The following is a 23,237-nucleotide window of genomic DNA, read 5'->3' as shown; positions in this document are numbered from 1 at the left end:
TTCCCTGTCTCAACCTCGGGATTCCTATCCTGAGGTCACCAGAACCGGCTGGATCCAGCTCCATTCCTGCTTCGTGTTGGACTCCACTGCTACGTGTTGCTGAGTGATGATGACTAATAGCAGCCGGTGTCAGCAAAACATCACTTCAGTCTATTACAATGGACTTCAGAGGATGAACTGATGCCAACTCCAACTGTAAGACATCAGATACTTCATATGCCACTGCCTGAACCTTGGACTTAGGATAGACCTCACCGAAATTACCGGCCAGGTTGAACTGCGATGTACCTAACTGATCTCTGCCTACATCACCTCGGTCTAATGATGGACTACACTCTTGAAATGAAATACATAGACTATCAATTAATTGCCAACAAAACCCTTCATCAGCATCTATGTGAACTTCTGCAGTTAATCCAGGATGGACTTCAAAGACATTAGTCATTAATCTTACAGTTCATACAAAATCTTTGTTTAAACACTGACCCTTACTTAGTTTAATAATTTTAAACCATGACTTACACTATACATAAGTAATATTGGCATTATATTCATGATGTTAACCAGAGGGGAACTGGCCCCCACAGTGAGCCTGGTTTCTCCCAAGGTTATTTTTATCCATTAACCAACATCTTATGGAGCTTTGTGTTCCTTGCCACAGTCGCCTTCGGCTTGCTCACTGGGGTTCTAAATACAAAAATTATTTAATTACTTATTTTTTTTAACACAATTCACAATCGTATTTTATCAAACTACACAATGATGACTCTAAGACATTATTGATATTACAGTTCAATTTTCTGTTAATGCATGATCTACTGTAAAGCTGCTTTGAAACGATGTGTTGTGAAAGGCGCTATACAAATAAAAACGACTTGAATTCACTTGAAAATTCTTCCCATAAGGCCTGCACCCCTGAGTCTTCTCTTTATTGTTGTACATGAAACTGGTGTTGAGCAGGTAGAATTCAATGAAGCTGTCAGCTGAGGACATGTGAGGCGTCTATTTCTCAAACTAGAGACTCTGATGTACTTATCCTCTTGTTTAGTTGTACATCTGGCCTTCCACACCTCTTTCTGTCCTTGTTTAGAGCCAGTTGTCCTTTGTCTTTGAAGACTGTTGTGTACACCTTTGTATTCCTCAAAACAATGTTTGACTGATGAGTTTCTAGAGAAAGCTGTTTCTTTTTTTGCCATTTTTGATCTAATATTGACCTTAAGACATGCCAGTCTATTGCATATTGTGGCAACTCAAAAACAAACACAAAGACAATGTTAAGCTTCATTTAATGAACCAAATAGCTTTCAGCTGTGTTTGGTATAATGACAAGTGATTTTCTAGTACCAAATTAGCAATTTAGCATGATTACTCAAGGATAAGGTGTTGGAGTGATGGCTGCTGGAAATGGGGCCTGTCTAGATTTGATCAAAAATGACTTTTTTCAAATAGTGATGGTGCTGTTTTTTTACATCAGTAATGTCCTGACTATACTTCGTGATCAGTTAAATGCCACTTTGGTGAATTAAAGTACCAATTTCCTCCTGAAACAGCAAAATCTGTACATTATTCCAAACTTTTGCCGCCAGTGTCTATAATAAGACGCAGATGGTGGAATAACCAGAGAAGAACCTCAGAATTTAATTGCACTCGACCCAGCCCATAAGCGCTTTGCGTGCGAAATTTCACCAAACCTACATGTGCCTAGACTAAGCGCATGCTTGAACAGAAATACCAACTTCATGGCCATGCCCACTGACTTTGCGCATATGACCTATGGCATAGCGCTGCTCTTAGCGCTAATGCTCTTAAAATAGGGCCCTACATTAGAACTTTTTCCTTAATGACAATCTCAGGACAGTTGTTCCACGCTGACATTTTAGTGTAGTATCAATTATGATACTACTGTTCAAGATTTATGTTCACATAAAAACAGCTGTTTGGAGTGTCATTGTGTTGGCTTGACAAAGCCAACATAGTTTCTCTACAGACATGGTTTAGGGTTTTTCCAAAATTTCTGACTGCAAGTCCTCCTAGAGCTATCAAGCTACATCCACCAAACTTGGCACACACCTTCATCCTGTTCTGACTCAGGTTGCAATGACTTTTCTAACTGACCGGATTAACGGTTTTCACACAGCATCCCTCAAAATCCCATAGATTTACACTGACGTAATGTTCAAATGGGAAAAGCCTATTCAAACTCAAACTGAAAAAGAATTCTTGACAATATATTAATGTAATATATATTGACAATTCTTGATAAATATTTACTCACACTGGGCAACAAAAAGCCAAACTCATCATCAGTAATTCCAGTTATGAGAGGAACTTTACTGAATTCTTGGTTCTGAATGATCTCATTTATGGACTTGGGAAGGAAATATGAATCCACTGCAACTCTGAAGTACATCATCCTGTACTATAATGAGGATATAAACATCACACAGTTAAAAGCTATTGGCAATATGAATCAAAGCAAATATAATCCACTGATTCTTGAGATAAGGGACAAAATGTTTTTTAAATCTTAGTTTTTGTTTTTTAATACTAAATTAATTTGAAATGGATATATTTGTAGACAAAGGTCTCAGCTAACAAACCATGTAAGGGAACAGGTTTTTATAAAAACACTTTTTCTGAAAATTGACATTTATTCACTTCATAACCTGCATCTTACTGTAATTTGTCAGCTCTGTCCGACACACTAAAAAGCATGTTATTTTTATCCATCCAATAAAGTGTAAAGTCTTTAATTATCTAATAATGCCGTTCAATAAAGAATTTTAGTTTTTTAAATGTTAAAATACATTCTATAATTTTTTTTCTATTTTCACACTATTCTGAAAATTCTGACGGAGTTATAATATTTTTCCATCTTAAACATGTGTTATACTCTGCTGTCATTTAGTTGTTTTCCTCAGTTGAAGCTGCCTTGATAACCTAAACTAAAATGCCAAAATTATTCCACAATTATTAAAATAAATGATCATAATAGGAATGACGGAGTTGACATGATGAAGCTGTGACTACAGAGATTTAAACATTGATTGTTTAAAATATAAAAATTATAAAACTTACCAGACCACGTGTTCTACTGGAAGTGGGAAAGGGGTACTCAGAGTTACAGTATAGCTGATCATGACATTGTCTGATTTATTCAGGATTCTAAAAAAATCTGACAGCGTTGACACAATAGGCAGTTGTTTATGGAAAATATCATTTAAAGTTTACTTTATGTATTGTTTGATATCTTACAGGTCCCTATTTTTATGAATTTGTTGCATTTTTAAACACTTTGTTTGGCAGTTTAACATTGTGACCTCTTTCTGAGGAAAGGTTAAGTTACACATGCTTCCAAGTATAGAGAATGCATTTTTTAAAAATTATAATGAAATTATTTAAAAAGATAAGTAATAAATGCTCTGAGTATACACATTTCCTTTAGATTTAACTTTTTCAGTATTATTATTATGAATTTCTTGATTTTTAACAAAGATGACTTTTGTATGTAAGATGTTTTGTCCCTTATCTCAAGAATCAGTGACCCCATAGACACTGAATGAGCAGATTTCTTACTTTATAAATATAAATACAGCACTGCACAAACGTTTTAGGCAGTTGTGAAGAATGTTGTAAAGTGAGGGTGTTTTCAAAAATAATGGCATGAATAATTTTCATTTATCTATTAACATCATACAAAGTGCAGTAAACATAAAAACCAAATCAAACCACATTGTTGTTTTATGAATGTGACTTTTTCTTGCTATGAAAAGATTTCACCTGTTTGGAATATTTCACAGCTTCCTCTTCAGACCAGCTCGTAATGCAGTCAACAATCTTTGAGGAACTACTAAAGTCACAGTTTGATGATTTGGCTACATGCTGAAATTAAGATGTGTGAGGACTTAGTTTAATCAATTGAAATATCAAAGGAAAATATGAGGAAAAATATGGAAAGATATGATACCTGAGCTAATGGTAAAGGATTGGCCATCTCAAGACCATCCCAAACAGCAGTACCACTTTCTGCTATAGCTCGATGGAACAGACCAGAAGCCAGTGGGGAGAGAACCTTGAAGACAAAATTAAAAAAGGAAGTGACTCAATTACACACTCAGCAAAATAAAGCAGAAGTATTTCATTTCTGCACTGCTATCATCATCAAACGGAACTGCAAAAATAATTGTGGACTGTTTCTGAACACTCCCTTCTGCAACCGGATGAGCTGGTTATCCCATCACTTTGGACTTATTCAGAAATATACTTTATTTCTATGAAAATGTAAATGAAGATGCCTACCAGCAAGGAAACACTTATTCCTCCCGCAGATTCTCCAAAGATAGTCACTGATCCAGGATCTCCACCGAAGCTGTGGATGTTCTCATGGACCCACTGGAGTGCTGCTACCTGATCCAGAAGACCATAGTTTCCTGGTGCATGTTCATCTCCTGTACTGAAATAAGAAAATGAAATGTTCACAAATCTAAATTTGTAATTAAAAACAGAAACACAATATTTGCTCCAGGTTGGACTGAATATGTGGGATAAAGCAACAGAAAATTAAGGCCACTGCGCAATTACAGTGTAATTCATAACCTATACAGTTGCAATCAAAATTATTCAACCCCCCCAAGACAGGAAGGATTTACAAAGGTAAGCTTTTCTGATGACCCAGAATTTTTAAACTTTACATCTATATCATTTGAGTGACACATTCAAAGTCATAGTGTGAATATATAACATAATGTTTCTAAATAGCAGGATTTTTTAAAAATACAGCCATGTCATAATTATTCAACCCCTATTGCATGTATCTGTTTCTTAAATATGTAAGGCTACACAAGTAATTATTTCAAAACAAAATTAAGTCATCAATCTGCAATGGTACTTATTTAAGTTTTAAAATTTAAGTTTAGCATTGTAAGCAAAAATGTATTTCTATGCAAAAATGCAATTAAAAATAAGCTGTCTCAAAAGCTAATAGAGGAGATTATTTCATTACACAAGAAAGGCCATGGCTAAAAGTACATTTCCAAGGCACTTCAATTTCCAATAGACAAAGTTGGCAGCACCATTCATACATTTTTTAAAGAGCACCTTTTATGGTTTTTCAAATATTACCTTTCATGTAGTGTGTTATATAGCCGTTTGTGAATGTAAAAAAGTCTGCAAAGTTTCAAAAATCAAAGTACACAAAATATGGAGTTATTGACAACCAAAAGAAAGAACCGATTCTGAACACCTGAAACGAGTCGTTAGTAATTCCAGACTTTCTTCCTGTATTAACCTACGTAATTTGGTACCAAAAAATCTGCCTCTGGTCTGTTTACATGTACAGCCAGTGCACGCTGTTAGCCTGTTAGCCTCCGCTAACCGGCTGACTCACGTTATTGTCAATCTACATATAAACTTACCACTGATAAACGTCCTGTTCTTGTCGTGCTTGCGATGGTGGTTCGGGTTGATCTTCCGATGTACAGTTGTGCTCAAAAGTTTGCATACCCTTGGAGAATTGTTAATATATGTACCATTTTTAAAGAAAACATGAGTGAGCAGGCAAAACACATTTCTTTTATTTCTTATGGGATTCATATTCAACTGTAGGTTATAACAGAATGGCACAATAATAAACCAAACATGGCAAAAAATAAAAAAATGAAATGACCCCTATTCAAAAGTCTGCATACCCTTAGTTCTTAATACTGTGTATTGCCCACTTTAGCATCAATGACAGCGTGCAGTCTTTTGTAATAGTTGTCTATGAGGCCCCAAATTCTTGCAGGTGGTATAGCTGCCCATTCGTCTTGGCAAAATGCCTCCAGGTCATGCAAAGTCTTTGGTCGTCTTGCATGAACCGCACTTTTGAGATCTCCCCAGAGTGGCTCGATGATATTAAGGTCAGGAGACTGTGATGACCAATCCAGAACCTTCACCTTTTTCTGCTGTAACCACTGGAGGGTCAAATTGGCCTTGTGCGTAGGGTCATTGTCATGCTGGAAAGTCCAAGAGCGTCCCATGTGCAGCTTTCGTGCAGAAGAATGCAAATTGTCTGCCAGTATTTTCTGATGACATGCTGCATTCATCTTGCCATCAATTTTCACAAGATTCCCCGTGCCTTTAAAGCTCACACATCCCCAAAACATCAGTGAACTACCACCATGCTTCACAGTGGGGATGATTATCTTTTCACTATAGGCCTTGTTGACCCCAAACAAGCTCTTTTTGGTCTCATCACTCCAAATTACAGTGTGCCAGAAGCTGTGAGGCGTGTCAAGGTGTTGTCGGGCATATTGTAACCAGGCTTTTTTGTGGCATTGGCGCAGTAAAGCCTTCTTTCTGGCAACTCGACCATGCAGCTCATTTTTGTTCAAGTATCGTCGTATTGTGCTTCTTGAAACAACCACACCATCTTTTTCCAGAGCAGCCTGTATTTCTCCTGAGGTTACCTGTGGATTTTTCTTTGTATCCCGAACAATTCTTCTGGCAGTTGTGGCTGAAATCTTTCTTGGTCTACCTGACCGTGGCTTGGTATCAAGAGATCCCCGAATTTACTACTTCTTAATAAGTGATTGAACAGTACTGACTGTCATTTTCAAGGCTTTGGATATCTTTTTAAATCCTTTTCCATCTTTATAAAGTTCCATTACCTTGTTACGCAGGTCTTTTGACAGTTCTTTTCTGCTCCCCATGGCTCAGTATCTAGCCTGCTCAGTGCATCCACGTGAGAGCTAACAAACTCATTGACTATTTATACACAGGCACTAATTGCAATTTAAAAAGCCACAGGTGTGGGAATTAACCTTTAATTGCCATTTAAACCTGTGTGTGTCACCTTGTGTGTCTGTAACAAGGCCAAACATTCAAGGGTATGTAAACTTTTGATCAGGGGCATTTGGGTGATTTCTGTTATCATTATGATTTAAAAAGGAGCCAAACATCTATGTGATGATAAATGGCTTCATATGATCACTATCCTTAAATTGATTTTGCATGATCAGTCTTATTTTCAGAATAAATGCCAAAATTTCACAATTTCTGCCAGGGTATGCAAACTTTTGAGCACAACTGTATCACTATCGGACTCGGGCTCAAATTGGTAAGGTAAAACAGACATTTTTTCAGACGGAGCTGAAACACGGATATGGTAGTGGCCGTTTCCTTTCTGACATGCGCTGTAAGTGGTAGACCTATCACAACAGACTGGGACATCTGACCAATCAGAGCAGAGTAGGCTCTCTGAAAGGAGGAGTTTAGAATGAATCCTTTAGAACGGATCATTGAAGGAGTCGTTTTTGACACTGGGAAAAAAGGCAATGCTGCAATTTAAATTATGAGCAAATTAAAGTGTTTTTTGACCTTGGATGCATGTAAATCTATTGTATGAGACCTTTAAAACAAAATTTGGAAAGTTTAAAAATCATAATAGGTGCACTTTAAATATGGTACAACAGCAACCTTCTTGGGGTGTGGAAGAAAGCAAAACCTCACCAAGGAAAATGTTGACTTGAATATTCAAGAAGTAATTAGGAAAGAACTGTGGAGTCCTGGAAGAAGGTTTTACAGACATATGACACTAAACTGAAAATGAGTTTTAGACCCATGGGTCAGCAGTATGTCTGGAGTAAGATGACAAGGTGATGACAAGAACAACACCATCCCCACAGTCAAGCATTGAGGTGGGTCAGTCCTGTTTTGGGGTGTTTTGCGGCTGCAAGAAACGGCTATCCTGACTATGTGACTGACACCATGGATTCTTTCAGGTATTAGGCCATTTTGACATGAAAAATGTGATGTCTTCAGTGTGTAAATTGAAGCTCGGTGATCACTGGGCTTTCCAGCAAGATAATAACACCAAGGATACATCCAAGTTGTCCAAAATCTGGTTCAGGGATTGGTCGTGGAATGTCCTTAAATGGCCCTTTCAGTCCATCATTAAAATCCCATTGCAAACCTTTGTTGGGATTTCAAGGAAGCAGTGGCAGCACAGAAACCAAAGAATGTCAATGAGCTGGAAGCTTTTGCTCATGAGAAATGTGTAAGAACTCTAATAGAGAGGTGTCCGAAGCCTGAGAACACTTACCTGAATCATTTTTTGCTGTTATTAAGGATAAAGGATGCTCCACAAATGATTGACTTTGGGGGTTGTATATTTTTACATAATATTATCATACAGTACATACCACCATGCCACACATTATGTAGCATATGCTGTATATATGGGAAAGTGTATAACATATAGGTGCTGTAACATGGTCAGTTGGTCACCATAAGTTTTTTCTCATGTTAAAACTATGAGTGTCTTATCTCACATTGATACTTTTTGAACAACACAAATAAAATCAAATATGGCATAATTCAGAACCAATGTCCATTGTAATAGACACCAGAAACAATTATTAAAACATTACCATAAACTGATTTTTTAATTGATTATCATTTATGGCTATATTTAGAGTAGAAATAAAGCATGGTCATATTTTTGTGTCCTTTGACACACACACACACAAAGTATGTTGAGTCTCTCAAGTAATACTTTAAGGACATAAAACTGCATGTATAATAATTCTAGAATAAAAAGAATAAAATGTGTTAAATGGTTTTAAATTAGTTAAAACATGTCACATGCTTTTTGGTCATTAACATAGGATCATGTTTTGCACAAAATGGTAATATGGCAGTTGGTTTCATTACTGTATTGGTGAAATTAATCATTAAACTTCCATTAAAGATGTTTGTTTGAGACTTACCTGAGGAATCCTAGCAGACCCAATCTGTACTGAATTATCACCACGACCACATTCTGATACGCTGACAGGACTGATCCGTCATAAATTGAGGCTGAACCATAACTTAGTCCTCCACCATGGATCCAAACCATAACCTGAAAAATACATGGAAAGCTTCTCGGACACTTGCTATTTGGAAACTTCCAGGCATTGTTGGCCTTAGTTATTCTCAGTGTTTTTAACTTACTGGTAACTTGGCATCTTCACCAGGTTTGGATGGAGTGTAGATGTTGAGATACAAGCAATCCTCTGACACTTTTGGCACCTCCAAGTTCATAGAGAGAAACTCCAGTTCATTCACAGTCACCTGCCTGTCCTGAATACACCTAAACAAAAAAAAATGTACCATTTGAAAGTGGGAATGTCTACAACTTAAGGTGGTGTCTCATTAGCCAACTCAAAACAACTCGATTTTAGCCGATTTTAGTCAGTTTCCCAACCTACCAACTATTTTGCTTAAAATTTGCTCTCTTCATTTTGAGGTCTGTCACCCACCCTGACTGTGTCACTGACAACTGCCTCTGAATTTCTTTCTTCAATTCACTGTCACGTTAAGCTTATCGAATTAAGAACAGAAGCACCATGCGAACATGAACAATTACAAAAGAATAAATTAGGATGTGACTGAAATGTGATTTGTGGAGTAATTTTCCATTTTAATGTACTGTATATTATGTTTCTATGGAGCTTGCCTTAAAAATGCACATCCATGCACAGCTTCTGTGGGAGAAAGAATACAAAAACAGAATGTTCTGTCTCTGCTTTCTTATTTATTTTTATTTTTTAGTCAGTTTAAATGATCCTGGTTAAAGAATCACTATGGCGAACAATCATTGTTTCCAATTTTTTCAAACACAGCGGAAGTTGAGTTACCATTACTAGTTACTATGATGCGATTTTTGGGAGGGCATTTTGGCCTTTAAGGTGGGCAATAGGTTCTCTTTTCGTCTGACTGAGGGGTCCCCAACTGGGGGGCACAAGTGCCCCCTTTAGACCCAGCCATGTTTGACTTTCTCTGACTGGCCAGCTTATAAATGAGGCTTATGACTGAAAATCGGAAGAAAAATCAGCTAGTGAGACACTGACTTTATAAAGCAGTTTGTCTTGAGCTCTTAAAATCTCATATTTGACCACTGAATAAAACAAAAAAGTTAAATATACTCTTTCTCTATATTATATATAACCTGACAACTTCAATGAGGTGTTTAAGAGTGAGAGTAAGAGTGTTTAAAACATCCTACGAATTATTACATGGGTGGCTGTTTTGTGGCATCTCTCACTCCGTGCCATTTCTCAGCAGGTTGGGGTGGAGCCAGTCTCAGGGGCCCCACAGGTGGCTTTGCGAATGGTACAGATAGGTAACTACTGACAAGTGTTTCCTTGCCCTTCACTGTGAGGAAGGCACCTCTTAGACTTCCTAATTTGGTTTGCACTACAGGTCCTGTCAGAAAGATTGAATGGATAACATAAGGTCTGTTAAAGTGAGAGCGTAAACATGACTCAGTTTTGAAAATGTACTTAATGTATCAATTATGGTTTTATGGTAAACTGAATTGTTTTAAAAAAGTCTCAGTAGCCAAATCTTCACTAATAACTTGCCTTCCTTTCGCTCCTTTATGATCCGTTTAAGGGTTTGGGTCATGAAAGTAAAGTGTTTTCCCTTCAGGTTTTTACCAGGTTTTTGTTTCAGTCCAATACCGAGATACTCAGCCTCAGCACCATATTCAGGCCATGTTGTGAGGCCCTGACCATTTGGAGACCTGCCGTCAGTTACAAAAAACCCAAACATAGGTTATGATGAAGAGGATATACACTAACCATTGGGGATTGGTTTATCACTGGTGTGGTAAGAATCACTGACCCAGTGCGAGCAAAGTTCCCCCAATGATCCATGACAGTTCTACAAAGTTCATTTTCTTTCTCTGTCAATTCACCTGAATTACCAAACAGAAAAAACAAAAACACTGATTGTCACTTTATAAAGAATGTCTAATTACTCTGACAAAGTTTGAGATCTTAAACTGGGCACTTCCTTAATATATCAATATTAAAAACCTTGTATGTTTCCTAATCTCATTTGGAATGTACCTTCCAGCTTAATATGCCCATTTGCAAAGCAGTAACCAAAAACAAATACAATTTCATCTCCATGATCACTTCCAACAAAACTTGGTCTTTGCTTTTGAAGTATACTGGGAGGATGCTGGAATTCATACATGTATACTGGTGCACCAGCATCTAACAAGGGGGAAAAAATCATAAATTAACTGTCACAATTATCTTTATGATGCAACAGAAAGCAAACAGCATTATCCAACAAAATGAACAAACAGACGAAAACTTTCACCTCTGTGGTAATTTGCTATTATGCGAGCTGGTATGTTGAAAAAAAAGTCCCCCAACATCTCTCTAAAACCATTTCGGATTTTGATCCTGTCACTGGATGAGCCAAGATACTCATTTAACACAACTTCAACAGTTGACTGATCCTGAAGCTAAAAGGAAGGAAAGAAGAAAAAAGAAAAATACATATACATTCTTTTAACCAAAAGCATTACACTGAATAATTAAGTAATGAAAATGTGCTGTTTGCAGCATACCCTATCAACAATTTGTAATAAAAATGTATTAATCTGATAATAAACATTACTTTACACTGATGAGTAAAGATTATGGCTATGATGCTTCTTTTCTCGTTTGTTTGTCAAAAATCCAATTGGCTCTTCAGGCAAAGCAGGCATGTGGCAAAAACTTCTGACACTCCTAAAACTCTGTAAGTGGCTTTCATTCATTAAAAAAGGCAATTAACCAGCCTAAGAAACCATTCGGCTCATTTGGTTCAGCTACCTCTTATTACTAATAAATAAAATGAACACAAAAAATGTATATGGACCCTGATAGATATGCATTGAAAAATGTATTCTCTTACATCAGGAAAAAACATCTGCAAAAACGGCATGATCTGCTCTCGGTCCATCCCATCAGTCCATCCTGGAGGTGCCATGAACTATAGAAAAGCAGACGTTTAATATGAACATAATGTAAAATTCAGACCGTATTACAGTAGTTGCTAAGTTTATAAATAATTTGTGTTTTACAACACTCAGGGGCTATTTACACGTTAAAAAACGCAAAACAGCTTATTTATAGTTCAGTTATGACAACTCTATGATTACATTTAAAGGAATATTCCAGGTTCAGCTTACAACTTAAGCTCAATCAACAGCATTTGTGGCACAATGTTGTGGCCTAAGATAACCGGATGGCGCCGAGTATGGCTGCTGCGTTGCGAGCTCCGACACAACATAGTAGTGTTTTGTTTGTTTTGTTCACAATTCTTATGTTTTTTGTCTTGGATGTTGTCTGCCTTATTGTCTGCGACAGACAAACACTTTTGGACATTGGTTCAGCAATTTCTCACCGTAAACTGGACTTCAAATTTCTCAATGCCGACCTGCTGTTTACAAACATGCAAGCGGAGCCCTTTATCTGGGCTGCACGGCCGCGGAAACGCAAAATGAAAAGGGGAAACAGAGCCAGCGTTCTCATCAGAGTAAGACGCCGCGCAAATCGACCCCCGCTACCCACTATTCTACTGGCAAATGTTCAGTGTCTGGATAACAAGCTCTGCGAGCTGAAAGCGCGGATCTCTTTCCAATGAGATACAAGGGACTGCTGCATTATCTGCCTTACGGAAACTTGGATGTCTGCGGAGATTCCAGACTCAGCCATTGAACCCGCGGGGTTCTCTGTGCACCGAGCGGACAGAGTGAAAGACCTCTCAGGTAAAACTAGAGGAGGTGGTGTATGTTTTATGATCAACAAATCCTGGTGTGATCAGAGGAATGTACATTCTATCAAGTCTTTCTGCTCTCCTGATCTGGAATTTCTTATGCTTCTGTGTCGACCATTCTGGCTACTGAGGGAATTCACAGCGGTCATTATCACAGCTGTGTACATTCCCCCACAAGCCGACACAGACCGGGTACTCAAGGAACTATATGGGAGTATAAGTGAGCAGGAAACCGCGCACCCTGAGGCCCGCTCATTGTGACCGGGGACTTTAATAAAGCCAGTTTAAAATCAGTCGCACCAAAATACCACCAGCACATTAGTTTCAACACACGAGGGGACCGGGTTTTGGACCATTGCTACTCTCCCTTCCGGGATGGCTACAAATCCCTCCCCCGCCCACCATTTGGCAAATCGGACCACTCTTCCATTCTGCTTCTGCCCGCTTAAAGGCAGAAACTGAAACAGGAAGCACCCACCCTCAGAACGATCCAGTGTTGGTCGGACCAATCAGATTCCATGCTACAAGACTGTTTTGATCACACAGACTGGGAGATGTTCCAGTCCGCCTCTGATGACGACATCGAGCTTTACGCTGATAGCGTAATGCGTTTCATCAAAAAGTGCATGGAGGACGTCGTTCTGACCAGAACAATACGGATCTATCCGAATCAGAAACCATGGATAAATAACGATGTTCGCACGGCACTTAATGTGCGGACCTCTGCTTTTAACTCCGGGAATGCGGAGGAGCATAAACAAGCCAGTTATGCCCTCCGAAAAACTATCAGAACCGCAAAACGCCAGTACAGGTGCAAGATTGAAGGACAGTTTAACACCACCAACTCTAGAAGCATGTGGCAGGGAATTAACATCATCACAGACTTTAAAGGGAATAAAAACTCCACCATGAACACCACTGCCTCTCTCCCGGATGAGCTAAATACATTTTATGCTCATTTTGATGGAAATAACACCACCCTCGCGGAGAGAGCTCTCGCGGCTGAAGCTACAGAGGTTAGTTCACTCTCCGTCTCTGTAGCGGATGTAACCCGATCCTTCCGACGGGTGAATATCCGCAAAGCCACGGGCCCAGACGGCATTCCGGGCCGCGTCATCAGAGCGTGCGCGAACCAGCTGGCTGGTGTTTTTACGGACATTTTCAACCTTTCCCTCTCTTTGTCTGTAGTCCCCACATGCTTTAAAACATCCACCATTGTGCCTGTCCCAAAGCAATCCAAAATAACTTGCTTAAATGACTGGCATCCTGTTGCTCTGACCCCCATCATCAGCAAATGCTTTGAGAGACTAATCAGAGATTACATCTGCTCTGTGCTGCCTCTCTCTTTTGACCCTTTGCAGTTTGCTTACCGCAACAACCGCTCCACTGATGATGCCATTGCATCTACAATACACACTGCTCTCTCCCACCTGGAAAAAAAGAACACTTATGTGAGAATGTTGTTTGTAGACTACAGCTCAGCATTCAACACCATAGTGCCCTCCAAGCTTGATGAGAAACTCAGGGCTCTGGGCCTAAACAGCTTGCTGTGCAGCTGGATCCTGGACTTCCTGTCAAGCAGACGCCAGGTGGTTAGAATATGCAGCAACATCTCCTCATCACTGACCCTCAACACTGGAGCCCCACAGGGCTGTGTTCTCAGCCCACTACTGTATTCCTTGTACACACATGACTGTGTGGCAACACATAGCTCCAATGCCATCATTAAGTTTGCTGATGACACGACGGTGGTAGGTCTGATCACTGACAATGATGAAACAGCCTACAGAGAGGAGGTGCACACTCTGACACACTGGTGTCAGGAGCACAACCTCTCCCTCAACGTCAGTAAGACAAAGGAGCTTGTGGTGGACTTCAGAAGAAAAGACAGAGAACACAGTCCCATCACCATCAATGGAGCACCGGTGGAGAGAGTCAGCAGCTTCAAGTTCCTGGGTGTCCACATCACTGAGGAACTCACATGGTCCATCCACACTGAAGTCGTTGTGAAGAAGGCTCATCAGCGCCTCTTCTTCCTGAGACGGCTGAGGAAGTTTGGAATGAACCGCCACATCCTCACACGGTTCTACACCTGCACTGTAGAGAGCATCTTGACTGGCTGCATCTCCACCTGGTATGGCAATAGCACCGCCCACATCCGCAAAGCACTGCAAAGGATGGTGTGAACTGCCAGACACATCATCGGAGGTCAGCTTCCCTCCCTCCAGGACATATATACCAGGCGGTGTGTGAAAAAAGCTCGGAGGATCATCAGAGACTCCAGCCACCCGAGCCATGGGCTGTTCTCACTGCTACCATCAGGTAGGCGGTATCGCAGCATCAGGACCCGCACCAGCCGACTCCATGACAGCTTCTTCCCCAAGCAATCAGACTTCTGAACTCTTGATCTCCCACGATCAAAATACATCAGAACTGCACTTTATTACCCTTACTCTTATATCTCACACCGAACTGTCATAAATTATATTGTTATTATATTATATTCTCTCTTAACAACTGACTATCAACCGACAGCCTGAATGTCAATACAGTACAATATTGTACATTCCATATATACTTTTTTATATATTTTTTATTTTTATTGATTAATGTGTATCTATATAGTGCGTATTGTATACTGTACAGTGTATGTTATTATTTGTATATTGTTGAGTGTAATTATGTGTATATCAGATGTTTAAATTGTGCTGTGTTAATTTGATGTTATTGTAAATTGGTATATGTCTCATCACTGTCACGACTGCTATGTTGATCGGAACTGCACCCAAGAATTTCACACACCATTGCACTTGTGTATATGGCTGTGTGACAATAAAGTGATTTGATTTGATTTTGATTTGATTTGGCATAACCACAAAACATATTTCCATTCATTCTTTAAAAAATGCACAGTGAGGCACTTTCAATAGAAGTGAATCTGGCTGATTTGTGGAGGGTTTAAAGGCAGAAATGTGAAGCTTATCATTTTATAAAAGCACTTACATTAATTATCCTGTTAAAACTTGTGTATTATTTGAGCTGTAAAGTTTTTTAAATCATCAGTTTTACAGTACGGTCCTTTTCAGGATTTAAGGTGCTGCAAAATTTTATATAATTTTAACAGAAAAGGTTAGTAAGCAGTTTTATCACACTTACAGTAAATCATGTTAACGTATAATGTTTACGTCTTGTGGCTATACTTTTAAAACAGTATTTTAACATTTACATATTGACCCCATTCACTTCCATTGTAAGTGCCTCACTGTAACCTCAATGTTTGTTTTTTAAGAAGGGACGAGTCAAAATAAATTTTTGTGGTAATCAACATTTTGCCACAAATGCTGTCGATTGAGCTTAACTTGTATTGAACCTGGAATATTGCTTTAAGTTGCTATAATGGATATGACAAGTTGGTAGGTTTGATCTTGGTTAACTAAATCTGATCATTCTACTGCTGCTGCGGTACAATTGGACACACATAAGACATACTGCATCAAGCATTTAGTACATGGCGCTGCTGCACAATTAGGCATAGGCGCAATCTAGACTGGTGGTGCTTTGGAGGAGGAGGGTTTCAGAGAGAAAACGCTTGTAGCGCACTGCAGTGAGACAAGCTTACATGCAAACTACTGAGGTAATTATATATTAAATGCTAGACAAAGACTGAGTATGCAAGCTGATTGTCAATCAGATTTCAATACTGAATCATTTGTCTCCGCACATTAAGCTGGGATAGGAGAAAGTATTTTTAACATTGAAAAATCTACACACTTCAGCTTTAAAAACAGCATGCTCATGACGCGAGACACTGAAAAGCAGCAAGATGTGTTTCTTTCAACAGTTAACAAAGTCCGTCTAGCGGCGAGCTCTGCACACTTTGCTAATTTTATTACTATTTGTGTCATAAACTGGTGAGATTTGATACATCCTGATTCTTAACTGTTCTAGGAAGACAATATGTCAAAAAATTCTAAATCCTCGGGCTCTGGAGACATTAAAAGACACTTACATGCTCAAGCTGATTCCCCGCAGCTGCAGGCCAGAAGCCCCGGACTCAATTCGGAGAGTGAACTGAAAGAAATCCAGCATGAATTAATGAACGTGTCGGCAATGCTGGTGAAGGTCATTGCAGACTTGGAGGATCTTGCTGTGATACGTCGATCGATCACTTACATGGAGATGAAATTCTCTGGATTGGTTACAAGATTGTCGGACGTTGAGAAACGGATCGATTATCTGGAGTCATTGGAGAGGGAATTAGCTGCTAATCTGCTAGCGACCAAGGGAGATTTGGAATGCGTTTGGGAAAAACTGGAGGATTTGGAGAATCGTAATTGACGAAACAACGTCCAAAGTGTTGGAATTCCTGAGCGTGAGGAAGACAGAGATATGGTGAAATTCCTAGACGAGCTCTTCCCAAGTCTGCTCAACATAACAGGTTATAAGCTGGAAATTGAGCAAGCTCACAGGGTTCTGGCTAGGAGATCCGCTGAGGGAGAGAGGCCCCGATCAATTCTGGCCAAATTTCTGAGATCATCCAATAAAGATCTTGTGTTACATGAGGCAAGGAGTAAAGGAAAGCTTTCTTGGAAGAACCACAACATTTTCTTGTTCCCAGACTTTGCGAATTTGACAAGAGAGAAACGTGAACAATTCAGGGAATGCAAGAAACTCTTACATCAACGGAAGGTCGCTTTTGCTCTGATGTTTCCGGCCAAACTGAGAATAGATACTTAGGATGGCCGTAGAGAATTTACATGTCCACAGCAAGCACTGTCCTACATTAAGACAATAAAGTGAGTAAGCCATTTGGTGATTTTCATGTTGCCGCCTAGTGGACCTGACTCACTCAACATTCAATTGACTGTTTGAGGAAGCTGGGCGCCTTTTTCGTTTCTTTTTGTGCTGGTTCCTCCTAACGGCTGGAGTTTGTTTTGTGTAGAATAATTTCTTCGGGACAGCTTGTGGATGAATCTGCTCGTTTTGGGTGCTTATGCCTCCTGTTGGCTGGAGTTGGTTTTGATGAATATTTCTTGCAGGACATTGGAGTGAGTTTGACTGCCCGAAGAACTGAACGGGCCGTTTTTTTTTTTTTTGTGCTGTTCCGCTAGTGGCTGGAGCTTGTTTTGTGGAGGAGCACACCTTCGAGACAGTTAAGTGGATGAATATACATGTTTGTTTCTTTTTCCTGTATATTCCGCTTATTGGCTGGAGTTTGTTTTATAGACTATTTTTTGCTGTGTAATTCTGTCTCACAAAATTTGTATAGAAACACCGGAAATGGCAAAGTTGTTGTGGGGGCTCTCGTAGACGTACATGGACTGTTTGAGTTTAGAAGGATGGACGCCGGTTGGCGCTTTCGTGCGTGGGGTTAATGTGCACGTTTTTCTTTTTTCTGTTTTTTTTTTTTTTGTTCTGGGGAAATTTTGGGGGTTGATTGTTGCACCAATGTGGAATGTGGTCTTTATCATTTTATTTTTGTTATACAATCTATTTTTTCCTAATATGTCAAAATGTCAAATGTTAATATGAGTGGATTGTCTCTCTCCACGTGGAATGTGAATGGTTGGGGCACCCCATAAAAAGAAGGAAGGTTATTTCTCTTCTTAAGCATAAGAAATATGATATTGTGTTTCATCAAGAAACACATCTTTCCCTGCATGAAGCTGAAAAATTTGGGAAGATCTGGGGTGGACATGTTTTCTTTAGTGCTGGCTCAAGTAAGATCGGGGAGTCATTACATTGATAGGTAAACATCTATTATTATTATTTTTATTTATATATATATATATATATATATATATATATATATATACACACACACACACACACACACACACACACACACACACGACCGGTCAAAAGTTTTGAAACACTCATTCTTTGTTATAATTTTTTTTTTTCACATTTTAGAATAATAGTAAAGTCATTAAAACTATGGAATAACATAAATGGAACTATGGGAATTATGTTGTGACATACATAAACTGTGTTATATTTTAGCAACTTCAGACTAGTCACCCTTTGCCTAGAATTTTCAGAAATGTACTCTTGACATTTTCTCAACCAACTTCTTGAGGTATCACCCTGGGATAATTTTTAAATTTATTGAAGGAGTTCCCATCTATATGCTGGGCACTTATTGGCAGCTTTTCTTTATTATTTGGTCCAAGTCATCAATTTCAACAAAAAAAAAAATGTATTATAACATTTTAGATTTATAATTAAATAAATTAATATGGTGGCACAATTATATTTTTGTCTACAAAACTAATTTCAAACATTTAAGCATACGCCTTCAGATCAAAAGATTTTTAAGATCATGAGAAACATTTCGGTCAAGTGTTTCAAAACTTTTGACCGGTAGTGTGTGTGTATATATATATATATATATATATATATATATATATATATATATATATAAAAATTATTATTATTATTATTTTATCTGCAAGGGTTTTGGCCACAGGGATGTTTGTTGGGGGTCGGGGTGGGGTTGTGGATTGGAAATAATGAGGTTTAAGGGGGATAATTGTTGACTCGGCATATGAATGTTATGCTATGTTATGTGTCATGTTTGAGGAGCAACCAATAAAAATGTTAAGCTGGAAAAACAATGACTGTCTAGCACATTTACAAAAAAAACACCAAATGATTCAAAAGACTTGTCCTCTGTGAACAGCCCCATAGACTTGTATTTTTACAGTAAAAGAATTTAAAAGTGAAAAAGTCATTCTTTACATTAGGCAGCATATATCCACACTCATCATCAGTAAGTCCAGTCATGAGAGGCACTTTGTTAAACTTGTGGGATTTAAGAAGATCTTCTACAGTTTTAGGAAGGAAATGGCCATCTGTTGTCACTCCAAACTGAAGCAGTGGGTTCTCCTGTTTTATGAACCAAAAGAAAAGCAAACACAGCACATAGCATGAAATCAAGAATCGCTAAAGACTAAGCAACAAATGCATCCAAACAACAATAGATAATGTAGTAGTTTCTACATAGAAAACCTGAGCAATCTTCAAGATGTCCTCTTCTGACAACTGCATTACACATTCCACAATCTTCTTTGTGCTAGAAATATCACAGCCAGATACATTGCCTGCAACCTAGAAATAATTATGTTTACATTCAATTTAAATTTTCTACAGATAATCGAACAGAATAATGCTATTAATTCACACTTATGGCCTTCACATTCTACAACTCATGGCAAGTAGCCTGTTGACTTTCAACTTGTATTGTGTAAAAGTATGCATCAAAAATAATAATTCAGTCATAACAATAATAACACTCCTTCTTGAGGAAAAATCTGACAAAATTTACCTGAGCTAATGGCAGAGGATTGGGTCTCATGATAGCATCCATTGCTGCAGTACCACTCTCTGCGATAGCATGATGGAAGAGGTTTGAAGACAATGGTGAAAGAACCTACAGAAAGTGGTTCAGAAAGTCCAAGTTCAGAAAAGAAACCATTTTTGGAATTACATGCAACCAAATGGACTCAAGGTGATTTTAGTGGATGTATGAAGTCACTTAGCAAGATTTCCTGTCAAGAGTAGCTACAGATGGAGTTCATCACATTAACTCTAGACATGTTCCACTAATGTTTGACAACCAGAAAGTGTTCAAATAATTTTGTCTTAATTTTGAACAATAGATTCATTGTTTTATAATTGGCAAACGTATTTTTGTGAAATGTTTTGCTTAAAATATGTACTTAAAATCTTGCTTCGAAAAATGCCACTTGGTCTGATACTTTGTCATATTACGCAAAGAAATTAAGGCACTTATAAGAATGGCTTATGTGCCCAACTATTTTCTTTTCTTTTCTTTTCTTTTTTTGTATAGGCTAAATAAGAATTTTGAATTCCTACATGTAAAGACACACTGACACCTCCTGCAGATTCTCCAAAGATAGTCACTAATCCAGGATCTCCGCCAAAGCTGTGAATGTTCTCCTGGACCCAGTGGAGTGCTGCCACCTGATCTAGAAGACCATAGTTTCCTGGTGCATGTTCATCTCCAGTGCTGGAGGACAGAAGTTCATCATACAACTCCATTAGAATTTTTGCAATTCCATTTTGTGACGCTAGTGGTGCAGAAAATACACCCTTCACCTTTAAGTAATTGAATGGCTCTGCTCATACTACAACTTAGAATTCTACACTACTCTACTGTACCAATCGAATGTGTTATTTCTCAAAGATCAGGATACAGTAATCTCTTGCACACCAAGTCCAGTCGTATATAAATGGGAGTACTGAGACATTCGACACCACTTGCCAACTACTTACAATGCTGTTCTAACCTAAAAACTGCTACAGGTTAAATGAGAGTTCAGTTTTTTAGTATTTTGGTATGAAATAGCTAATGTGTCCCATCAGACACAAAAACTACAGAAAAAAGTTGGTGGCAAGTGGAACAGAAAAAAAAAATCAGAAAACAACAACAAAAAAAGACTTTAAAAATAGCACTGAAGAATAGGTAAGGGTAATAACCTGAATTACTAACTAAAAGTACAGCACAATTAAAAAACTTTGATAAAAGCAATGTTTCCTATATTTCTTTTATAAACAGGAACTTACGGTGGAACATTTCTAAGGGCTTGTTTTTTTTTAAACAGCCAATTGCCTTTTCATCACTTGACTTGCTATTGCTAGTCAGTGGTAGTTGGTATAAAGGGCAGGGACCATTCTCATTCTAAAGAGCATTTTAATAGACAACAATTGTGTACACCTCTGCAAACAAGATTACTTATCTATATTTTGGCCCATTTCCCCAGTCCAAATTTCAATAAGGACAGTCTGATACTAAAAACTCAGGAACACCCCCAAAACTGGACTCAAATTGACATAAGACCTATTAACTGGTCACAACAAAAATTGCAAGTCATGAGCGAGTAGGACTTTATGGGCTGGCCATTCAGGTTTATTGTATGCAAGTTTAAAGTCTAAAGACACGTCACATGGTGAATTTTGACAAACTTGAACCTTAATATAGATTGTTTTGTAATACTTTATTACGTCTCCACCTGGACAGGTTTTTCTAGGTTCACCTAGAAAAAAGAATGACTTAAAAGCAAGACTGAATATTTATGTTTTAGGTTACTTTTTTGTAAAATGACCAAGGAAAACCAAGCCATTGCACAAGATCAGTTAGACCCAAAAAAATGCAAACACTGTTCTTTCACATTGTGAAAACAACCACCCAATTAAAAAGTTTTCTTTTTTGAAGGATGGTTAAGTGTTCCAGCAGGGACCTAATGTTTATGCTACATTTGCTAAATGCTGTATAGATTACATAATTAGAGAATGTAATCAATCCAGCTTGACTGTATATTCTAATGTTAAAATATTTAGGCACACCAGTACGTTTTCATTTGAAAACACATGAATTTCGTTACGTTTACAGCCCTAATCCACAATGGAATGGCACTAAAAACAAAGACTTTTGAAAATGCTCTCTTTAACCGTATATACTTTGGAAAATATTAGGAAACTGAAAACAGTTTTCAAATTTAAATGGATTAGTGTGGACGTGGCCACAGTCATCACAATCAGGAATTTTGATTGATGGACTTAGGTGACGATGAAATTTCCCTATGCAAATTTCAACATGGTCACACGTGAAGTCGGCATGTTGTTTCCGAGAGTTCCAGTACCATAGAATCAGCCCCACATGCAGACTCACCGACAAGCGGCATCTCCTATCAGAAATTTGTTAAGTGTGTGTTAAATCAGCAGTATGGGAGACCCAGGTTCAGATCCCACATTGAAACCAGGAAGTAAACATGTTTGCATAATAAGTGATGAGCACAATTCGGGGGATAGATTTTTCCCTCTAACATTAAATGTATACTCCACCTATGGTTAGGTTTAGGTTTGGGGTTTGGGGTGCTTTTGGCAACTCGCCTTTGGCGCCCCTCTGTGGACATTTCACCTGGAAAATGAAGCTCACATGTGCACATCCACCCAACAGCAAATCCACCCAATAACACTTACCGCTATGGCCTCTGGGGGCAGTGTTTCACATTTCTGTAAGCACAGACCAATTTTAGCTAAAAAAAAAGGCAACCTACTGTTTCCGATTTCACTGTGAGATCAGTCCGCAAATTTTGCATGGGGTACAAGTTTGTTGGACTTTGAATTTAAATTTGCAACACTGACCAACAGCAAGCAGCTTGGTTTGGAAGTGGGGCAGTCTTCCTACACAGCACATACAGGTTTCACACTCACTTATCATCCAGCCTTCTTCACTTGAGAAATTTACCCATGGAATGGTGAATGTTACCAAGCCTTTATGCTTAACATTTAGTTGTAGCTGGCCTAAGCCATCTATGGTGTGGTGTGGTGCACATTTACAATCATACTATAGCATGAGTGCTTTCTAAAGATTATATGTTTAATTTTTATTTGATATAAATTCACTCTATTGGATTTTGTTTCTTAGATCTTAATATTAGTCAAAATGTTTGTAACAACTAGTTTGATTTTTACCTGAAAAATCCAAGTAGTCCAAGCCTGTATTGAATCAAGACCACAACTACATTCTGATAGGCTGCCAAAACATGTCCGTCAAACATGGAAGCAGAGCCCATTGACAAACCTCCACCGTGAATCCAAACCATGACCTTTGGGCACACCAAACATACAAA

The 23,237-nt window shown here is 38.4% G+C and overlaps 1 protein-coding gene across 1 annotated transcript in view; it reads right to left on the bottom strand.

Annotated features, from left to right (window-relative positions):
* LOC127437090 (fatty acyl-CoA hydrolase precursor, medium chain-like) overlaps window positions 1-23,237 on the bottom strand; it is a 32,435-nt gene that overhangs the window by 8,202 nt on the left and 996 nt on the right. Inside the window, exons 4-20 of the mRNA XM_051691744.1 lie at window positions 23,080-23,213; window positions 20,458-20,611; window positions 19,907-20,011; window positions 19,591-19,689; window positions 19,321-19,467; window positions 11,716-11,793; window positions 11,134-11,281; window positions 10,875-11,024; window positions 10,648-10,720; window positions 10,386-10,546; window positions 10,038-10,227; window positions 8,974-9,112; window positions 8,748-8,881; window positions 4,300-4,453; window positions 3,968-4,072; window positions 3,781-3,882; window positions 2,276-2,419 (exon numbers count right to left, since the gene is read on the bottom strand). Of these exons, the coding sequence (XP_051547704.1) occupies window positions 2,276-2,419; window positions 3,781-3,882; window positions 3,968-4,072; window positions 4,300-4,453; window positions 8,748-8,881; window positions 8,974-9,112; window positions 10,038-10,227; window positions 10,386-10,546; window positions 10,648-10,720; window positions 10,875-11,024; window positions 11,134-11,281; window positions 11,716-11,793; window positions 19,321-19,467; window positions 19,591-19,689; window positions 19,907-20,011; window positions 20,458-20,611; window positions 23,080-23,213 (2,217 nt within the window). The remainder of the gene's footprint in view (window positions 1-2,275; window positions 2,420-3,780; window positions 3,883-3,967; window positions 4,073-4,299; window positions 4,454-8,747; window positions 8,882-8,973; window positions 9,113-10,037; window positions 10,228-10,385; window positions 10,547-10,647; window positions 10,721-10,874; window positions 11,025-11,133; window positions 11,282-11,715; window positions 11,794-19,320; window positions 19,468-19,590; window positions 19,690-19,906; window positions 20,012-20,457; window positions 20,612-23,079; window positions 23,214-23,237) is intronic.

This window comes from Myxocyprinus asiaticus, chromosome 48 (genome assembly GCF_019703515.2).
Source record: "Myxocyprinus asiaticus isolate MX2 ecotype Aquarium Trade chromosome 48, UBuf_Myxa_2, whole genome shotgun sequence".
Classification (NCBI taxonomy): Eukaryota; Metazoa; Chordata; class Actinopteri; order Cypriniformes; family Catostomidae; genus Myxocyprinus; species Myxocyprinus asiaticus.
The sequence above is the reverse complement of the archived record's forward strand: the minus strand, read 5'-3'. Positions and strand labels throughout refer to the sequence as shown.